Source organism: Microcaecilia unicolor, chromosome 1, assembly GCF_901765095.1.
Source record: "Microcaecilia unicolor chromosome 1, aMicUni1.1, whole genome shotgun sequence".
NCBI lineage: Eukaryota > Metazoa > Chordata > Amphibia > Gymnophiona > Siphonopidae > Microcaecilia > Microcaecilia unicolor.
In genome coordinates this window covers 694428702-694437982 of record NC_044031.1, presented here as the reverse complement: position 1 = coordinate 694437982, position 9281 = coordinate 694428702, and the positions used below count along the sequence as shown (strand labels likewise).

The 9281-nt window shown below is 43.8% G+C and overlaps 1 protein-coding gene across 1 annotated transcript; it reads left to right on the top strand.

Annotated features, from left to right (window-relative positions):
* Positions 1–1763: 1763 nt before the first annotated feature.
* GCNT3 (glucosaminyl (N-acetyl) transferase 3, mucin type) lies at positions 1764–3098 on the top strand. Its single transcript, XM_030190399.1, has one exon. It carries the CDS (start codon positions 1791–1793, stop codon positions 3096–3098), a length of 1308 nt encoding a protein of 435 aa, XP_030046259.1. The 5' UTR covers positions 1764–1790.
* Positions 3099–9281: the final 6183 nt, after the last annotated feature.

The following is a 9281-nucleotide window of genomic DNA, read 5'->3' as shown; positions in this document are numbered from 1 at the left end:
GCGCTGTACAATTTAACATGGAAGGACAGTCCCTGCTCGAAGAGCTTACAATCTAAGAGACAAATGTACAGTTAATCTGATAGGTCAGACAGATTGGGGCAACCTATATGTTCGAAAGGTTAGGTTCCGAATGCAGCATTGAAGAGGTGAGCTTTAAGCAAGGATTTGAAGATGGGTAGGGAGGGGGCTTGGCGTAGGGATTGGGGAAGGTTGTTCCAGGCATATGGTGAGGCAAGGCAAAATGAGCGGAGCCTGGAGTTGGCAGTGGTGGAGAAGGGTACTGAGAGGAGGGATTTGTCATGTGAGCGGAGGTTACGGGCAGGAACGTAGGGGGAGATGAGGGTAGAGAGGTTCTAAACAATTCTGTGCATAACCTGTGCATAAATGGGAGTACCTAGGTTATACACTTGCCCCAGAAGAGGGTAACTTTGTAAAGTAGTGCCTGTTTGGATACTGTTCTATGAGGTAAAGGGGTGTCTACTTTTCTTTACAGAATACTAGCCTACTAGGTTAAAAGTGCACTTCTGTTTAGGCATGGTCACTTAAACCAGCCATACAGCCAGTGTACATGCTTGTGTCCAGATTGTTAAGGAATCCACATACATTTTATAAGGTACGTGTGTAAATGTGTGCCCTACCCACACTGCACCACTGCCCATCTGCAAATACGCTACATCGAATATTGGCACTTCCAGAATAGAATATAGCCAGAGAATGGTCATTTATATGTGTATGACTTGGCAAGAGCATATGTGTGTGTGTGTGTGTACTAAACTTCCGGAAATCACTAAAAACCAACCTGTTCAAAAAGGCATACCCTATCGACCCAACTTAAGTGCCTAAACCCTGCAACACAACAAAACCAAAGCTTGTAATAGACATTGTATAACTCTTCCTCTATACAATTCCCCAATGTGTCCATAACACATGAACCTTATTCGACCACGACAACTCTTTGTATTTGTTTCTCTACCGGAGATAGCGAACGCTTCTACGGTACTATGTAAGCCACATTGAGCCTGCAAATAGGTGGGAAAATGTGGGACACAAATGTAACAAATAAAATATATATATATATATATATATATATATATATATATATATATATATATATATATATATATGTACAGCACAACTCCTCTGCTGTGCCACCCAAACTATGCCCATGTTAAAGCCTACATGAGGGACACATCTAAGTATATGTTACTGGGTCACCACATGTGGTTATCCATTTGAATACTGTAGCACTGTTATATAAATGCCTTTATCTGCGTGGTTTATACCAATAGGCTTTACATGCCAAATAATCTTTACAAAATTAACACTCACATTTTAATCACAAATGTTCTAATTCAGATATGTTTCTACTGAGAGATAAGGAACAAAGTTCTAGCAAATTCCAGTTACAGGACTGCCTGGATATTCCTGTTTCTTAACAGATGAAAGATAATAAAAGAGAAGCATGCAATAAAAAAATAGATCATAGATTAAGTAAACAGATGATAAAGCATTATAATGCAGCTGTTTGTAACACCTATGGGGAAAGCAAATTAAAGCTGCCAATAAACTGTTCTCTGGCTTGGCCATGTGTCAGGTATTATGTTCTAGAACTATCAGTTACACATTTGCCATGATAGCACACGGAAATGATGACACGGTATGTTCAGCTTAAGCACCTGCCTGGAAAGTCTAAATACTTCCCCGGTGTTTTATAATCACAGGGCATGGATGAACTACAAAAGGAATTCTAACTTCAACAGACTTTCAGAATCTGGGACAGAATCTTCAAAATGGCTTTTTATCATAGAAAGAGAAACCAGCCTTTCTTGGTTTTGGGAGCTCTAATGATTTTTGCCACTATAATGCTAAAATATATTTCTCGGGAATGTGACCTGGAGGACGTCTTGTATGAGACAGGCAGTCTAAGGAACAGATACTGCAGGGATCAGTTCTTCATGTCCATGAACTTGTCCTCAGAGAATCCAGGGCATTGTTCCAGCATTATCAGAGGGGACCAACAAGACATAGAACAAACAAGACTGGATAAACTGATTGCTAAAAACAAAGAAGTAATGAAGTCTGAAAATGACTACTTAAATCTAGCAAAAGACTGCAGCCTTTATAAGAAAACCAGGACATTTATTCCCATTCCATTGAGCAAAGAAGAAGCAAATTTTCCCATTGCATATTCTATGGTGATTCATAAAAATATTGAAATATTTGAGAGGCTTTTAAGGGCGATTTATACACCTCAGAACGTTTACTGTGTCCACGTGGATGAAAAGTCTCCTGAGGTATTCAAGGAGGCTGTGAGGGCCATTGCATCGTGCTTTGAAAATGTGTTTGTGGCGTCTAAACTGGAAAAGGTGGTTTATGCATCTTGGTCCAGGGTTCAAGCTGATTTGAACTGCATGGAGGATCTGCTGAAAAGTGCAGTGCCCTGGAAATACCTGATAAACACATGTGGCACCGACTTCCCAATAAAGACCAACGCTGAGATAGTCAGAGCCCTGAAGGTCCTGAATGGCAAGAACAGCCTAGAGTCTGAAAAGCCATCACAGGTAAAAAAGCAACGCTGGCAATTTCACCATGAAATAAGTAACTCTGTGATAAGAACTAACATTCAGAAAAGTCCACCGCCTGTAAGTTCTCCAATATTCTCTGGTAATGCCTATTTTGTGGTTACTAGAGGCTTTGTGAGGCATATCTTTGAAAATCCTGATGTGCAGAGACTACTTGAATGGGGAAAGGATACTTACAGCCCAGACGAGTACTTGTGGGCAACACTGTATCGAATGCCTGGGATGCCAGGATCTGTCCCTTATAATGATAAGTTCCAGCTCTCTGACATGACCGCAGTCGCGAGGCTGGTGAAGTGGTCCTACTTGGAAGGAGACACGAAGAAAGGAGCACCGTATCCTCCCTGCACAGGCGCCCACAGACACTCAGTGTGTGTATACGGGGCTGGGGATCTGCACTGGATGCTTCAGCAGCATCACCTCTTTGCCAATAAGTTTGATCCCGGCGTGGATGACTTTGCCATTCAGTGCCTAGAGGAGTATCTGAGACACCGAGCTTTGTATGGAGATTTGCTATGAGACGCATTGAAATAATGTCACTGATGTTTGTGGAGGAATGAGAGGAAAAGCTTCATTCTTCCGTTGCTCTACTCGGTAGACTAACCGGGATCAAATGCTGTGTATCGGAGCAGTACGGTAAAAAGTAATAATTACTGCTCCGATACACAGCATTTGATTCCGGTTAGTCTACCGAGTAGAGCAACGGAAGAATGAAGCTTTTCCTCTCATTCCTCCACAAACATCAGTGACATCATTTCAATGTGTTTTTGATTAACGTTATGCTTTGTTCGACAACTATTTGAAAAGGTGAATCAAATTTTGTATATTTACACCCACGTGATTTGCTATGAGAAACTGAGACTCTGCACTGCTCAGAGAAGAAAAGAAGAAGAATTCTAAGTAAGACTCTAGCCCTACGTTTTCTGGATTGCATGTCCTTTGACAATGTAATATTCTTAAAATAAGCATTTTTGTAATACAATTTATTGGTACTGGGAAGAATGAAGTCTATTTCGTCAGGTTTTGAAATTTCAGTGTAAGCCATTCTATTCTTATTTGCTACATATTACGGTATTTCATTATAATGCTGTTCTTCCATCTGCCTGGAAATATTTGGGTTAATATTCAGCATTTTTATAAGGTGCCAGCTGCCATGGCTGAAAAATAATCTTGATATTTAGCATCGGACAGCTGTGCTGAAAATCTCTACTTTTCAAATAATTACTGTAAGGAATACTGAGTGTAAACGTCTGAGGATGTTTTCCTCCTTTATTGCACACAGTACTTACATTGTGTAGCCATATTACATTGTGGGGTTAAGTACATAAGTAACGCCACACTGGGAAAAGACCAAGGGTCTATCGAGCCCAGCATCCTGTCCACAAAAGCGGCCAATCCAGGCCAAGGGCACCTGGCAAGCTTCCCAAACGTACAAACATTCTATACATGTTATTCCTGGAATTGTGTTTTGGCATCATATTACTCCAGAACATCAGAATCAATGTACGAGAGAGAGAGAGAGAGAGAGAGAGAGAGAGAGAGAGAGAAATGCACAGGCTAAGGAAGAGGGTGAAAATAACCAAACTGAGCAGAAGGATGTGCTGCCATTTAAGACATCATAGGAGATACCTGTGATATTTGAAAGGCAGTTCTATAAGCTGGTACATAAATTTGGGTGCTAATAGTACACCTACCTATCTGTTTTATTATTCTGCTATAATTAACCTATATTTTCTCTATTAGTACTCTGTAATCCATATTATTATGTAAGCCGCATTGAACCTGCTTTGAATGGGAAAGCGTGGGGTACAAATGTAATAATAAATAAATAAATAAACATTTTTTGGGGGTTTTTACCCGCTGTGGTAAAAAGGACCCCGGCGCACAGAAAAACAGCCTCTGCCACTACCGCAGGGCCCTTTTTCACGCAGTTTACTAAAAGGACCCCTTAACCAGCTATGCACTAGCTGTCCCCAGAATCCTGGAAATTCAATGCCGGTGCCTGGACGTGGCTTGGTGTTGAATTTCCAGGTTTAACACTGGCAGCAGTCTGAAAAACACTGATCGCCGTCCTGGCTGTTGGGATCTATAGTAACATAGTAGATGACGGCAGAAAAAGACCTGCACGGTCCATCCAGTCTGCCCAACAAGATAAACTCATATGTGTATACCTTACCTTGATTTGTACCTGCCTTTTTCAGGGCACAGACCGTACAAGTCTGCCCAGCAGTATTTCCCGCCTCCCAACCACCAGTCCCGCCTCCCATCACCGGCTCTGGCACAGACCGTATAAGTCTGCCCTCCACTATCCTCGCCTCCCAACCACCAACCTCTCTTCCCCCACCTGCTCCGCCACCCAATTTTGGCTAAGCTTCTGAGGATCCATTCCTACTGCACAGGATTCCTTTATGCACATCCCACGCATGTTTGAATTCCGTTACCATTTTCATCTCCACCACCTCCTGCGGGAGGGCATTCCAAGCATCCACCACTCTCTCCATGAAAAAATACTTCCTGACATCTTTTTTGAGTCTGCCCCCCTTCAATCTCATTTCACGTCCTCTCGTTCTACCGCCTTCCCATCTCCGGAAAATATTTTTTTGCGGATTAATACCTTTCAAGTATTTGAACGACTGTATCATATCACCCCTGTTCCTCCTTTCCTCCAGGGTATACATGTTCAGGTCAGCAAGTCTCTGCTCATATGTCTTGGAACGCAAATCCCATACCATTCTCGTAGCTTTTCTTTGCACCGCTTCCATTTTTTTAACATCCTTCGCGAGGTACGGCCTCCAAAACTGAACACAATACTCCAGGTGGGGCATCAACACTTCCTTTCTTCTGCTGATCACACCTCTCTCTATACAGCCTAGCAACCTTCTCGCTACAGCCACCGCCTTGTCACACTGTTTCGTCGCCTTCAGATCCTCGGATACTATCACCCCAAGATCCCTATCCCCCTCAGTACCTATCAGACTCTCCCCGCCTAACACATAAGGCTCTCTTGGGTTTCTACTCCCTAAATGCATCACTTTGCATTTCTTCACATTGAATTTTAATTGCCAAACCTTCTAGCTTCCTCAGATCCTTTTTCATGTTTTCCACTCCCTCCCGGGTGTCCACTCTGTTACAGATCTTAGTATCATCTGCAAATAGGCAAACTTTACCTTCTAACCCTTCGGCAATGTCACTCACAAATATATTGAACAGAATTGGCCCCAGCACCGATCCCTGAGGCACTCCACTACTCACCTTTCCCTCCTCCGAGCGAACTCCATTTACCACCACCCTCTGTCGTCTGTCCGTCAACCAGTTCCTAATCCAGTTCACCACTTCGGGACCTATCTTCAGCCCATCTAGTTTTTTTAAGAGCCTCCTGTGGGGAACCGTGTCAAAAGCTTTGCTGAAATCTAAGTAGATTACGTCTATAGCACGTCGATGATTCAATTCTCCAGTTACCCAATCAAAGAATTCAATGAGATTCGTTTGGCACGATTTCCCTCTGGTAAAACCATGTTGTCTCGGATCTTGCAACTTATTGGCTTCTAGGAAATTCACTATCCTTTCCTTCAGCATGGCTTCCATTACTTTTCCAATAACCGAAGTGAGGCTTAACGGCCTGTAGTTTCCAGCTTCTTCCCTATCACCACTTTTGTGAAGAGGGACCACCTCTGCCGTTCTCCAGTCCCTCGGAACCTCTCCCGTCTCCAAGGATTTATTAAACAAATCTTTAAGAGGACCCGCCAGAACCTCTCTGAGCTCTCTCAATATTCTGGGGTGGATCCCGTCCGGTCCCATGGCTTTGTCCACCTTTAGTTTTCCAAGTTGTTGATACACACTCTCTTCCATGAACGGTGCTATATCCATTCCATTCTCAGGTGTACTTTTGCCAGTCCCTCGCGGTCCTTCTCCAGGATTTTCTTCAGTGAAAACCGTATCTATTTAGCAAATTGGCTTTTTCTTCATCATTATCTACATAGCGGTTCGCTGTATCTTTTAGTCTCACAATTCCCTTTTTAGTCCTTCTTTCACTAATATATCTGAAGAAATTTTTGTCGCTCCTCCTTACATTTCTAGCCATTTGTTCTTCCGCTTGCGCCTTCGCCAGACGTACCTCTTTCTTGACTTCTTTCAGTTTCATCCGGTATTTCTCCCCGTGTTCCTCTTCTTGAGATTTTCTATATTTCTGGAACGCTAACTCTTTAGCCTTTATTTTCTCAGCCACTTGCTTGGAGAACCATATCGGTTTCCTTTTTCTCTTGCTTTTATTTACTCTCCTTACATAAAGGTCTGTGGCCCTATTTATTACTTCTAATCCTAGGATTAGAGTGGATCATTTGGGTAGGCTTGCTTGAACAGGTTGGTTTTTAGTGGTTTCCGAAAGGGTAGATAGTCACTGATTGATTGGATGGATCTGGGAAGGGCATTCCAGAGTTGGCTGCCTAAGAAGGAGAAGTTGAATCCATAATAGGTTTTGTACTTGAGTCCTTTGCAATTGGGGTAATGTAGGTTGAGGTAAGTTTGTGAAGTTTCAGACATGTTTCTGGTGGGAAGGTCAATCAGATTGAGCATATAACTCGGAGATTCACCGTGGATAATCTTGTGGATTAATGTGTGGACCTTGAAGTCGATTCGTTCTCTGATAGGGAGCCAGTGAAGTTTTTCACAAAGAGGTGTAGCGCATTCAAATCGTGATTTGCCAAAAAATGAGTCTTGCTGCTATATTTTGGGCAGTCTGAAGTTTCTTCAGGATATGGGTCTTGCAGCCTAAGAAAATACTATTACAGTAGTCGGCATGGGTGAGTACCGTGGATTGCGCCAAGTTCCGGAATGTTTTCAGGGGAAGATTTGATTTTACGCGTTTGAGTATCCACATCATGCTGAACATTTTCTTTGTAGTGAATTTTGCATGACTTTCAAGAGAGAGATGGCCATGCAGTAAGATAACTCTTACAGCATGGCCATGAGGTGGGAAGCACTTACCACCACCCACTGAGGTGGCAGTAAGGGCTTCCACGGTAACCCAAATGTAACCTGTGGTGCCCGATTACTGCCGGGTTATTGCTGCGCTATAAAAAAAATGTTCTCTGGAGCGCCAGAAATGGCATGTGCTTGAGCCAGAACTACCGCCGGCAGCTCGAGCCGGAACTACCACGTTGGGATGGCAGTAGTTCTGAGATAGCATTCGGTAAGCCTGCGTTAGGCTTTCTGACACTTTGTGAAAGGGCCCCTTAGTGAGATATTCAGCACTTAACCGGCTATGGTGAACCACATAAATATAGGGCAGACTTTGATGCAGTCCTGTTTATGCAGTTAACCTGGCCGGTTAAGTTCTGGATATCGACAATTAACCTGCCAAGAACCGATTCCACTCCTAGAATGCTCCCGAAATAGCTGGTTCTTAATTTGGTGCTAACCAATTATTTTCAGTGATAATAACCAGTTAAGTGCTGAACAGCCGATTTAAACAATCAGGAGCCATTTCTAGCTAGTTAAATTGCTTTGAATATCGAGCCCTTAGTTTATAGACTAGTAGCAATTTTACACATGTTTGGTGCCAATAATTGGCAGTTATACTCGTAAGTGCTAGACGCTATTCTACAAACAGTGTGTCTAAATTACTTAGGGGCCAATGCACAAAGCTTACTGTACTAGGAACGTCCAATTTTGACTGGTTCTATCCAGTTTACCGTGCATGTTATTTAGCGAGTAATGCACAAAGGGGTTCTGCGTCTTATCTTACTGATCGTGGTAGTAGGCAACGATAATCTTATGCAAATGTATTACAACAAGCTGAGTAGTATTAAAATGAGCATTCCGAGCAATACACAGCCATTTCCGAGTGATGCACAGAAAGGAGTGCCTACCTTTAACATGCAAAATTTTCCATGAGGTCTGGAGCTGTCATTGTGTGAAAAAGACTTCTGGGAGAAGCACTGAGCTTGCATTTTTCAATAGCAAAACTTGTCTGAGAGCAGAGAACAGCTTAGTGGGGCGGAGAAACAAGCAGGGGAAGAGGCTTTCAACAAAGAAGAGGGGTTTTTTTCAACAGCAAATTGCTCTGATGCTGGCTTCACCTTCCTCCTGCAGCTTATTTGATTTCCTTCATCAGGCTGCCCCCATGATTTCACTTGAGAATCTCATCCTTGCTGAAAGCACCCCCCCCCCCAGCTGACATCATAGGGGCTTTCCCCAGCTGATTGGCTATCTGCTTGTTTCTTCACCTCCCACCTGACATCATAGGGGCAGAGAGCCAATTGGCTGCGGGAAAGCCCCTATAATATCAGCTGGGGGGGGGGCACAGAAACAAGCAGACAGCCAATCTGAGGGAAAGCCCCTTTGATGTAAACTGTGAGGGCTTTAAGTAAGGAGATTCTCAAACAAAAATCATAAGGGGCTTCCTGAGGGAAGGCAAGTAAACTGCAGGAGGAAGGTGGAGCCAGAATCAGAGTACTGTAGGGCCATTGACGATCCTAGGTCGGCTGCCACCAGGGGCAGATCGCCGATGCGCACCCCTCCCCCCAGGTGCAGCACGACCCCCCTCCTGGCGCAATGACACCCCCGCCCCCAGCTCAGCACACACCCCCGGGTGCATTCTTGGCTGCTGGGAGCAGCCGCACGGCTCTCGGCTCTTGGTTCCACTGGCTCCCTGCTCCCTCTGCCCCAGAACAGGAAGGAACCGACAGGTGTGCGGATGCTCTC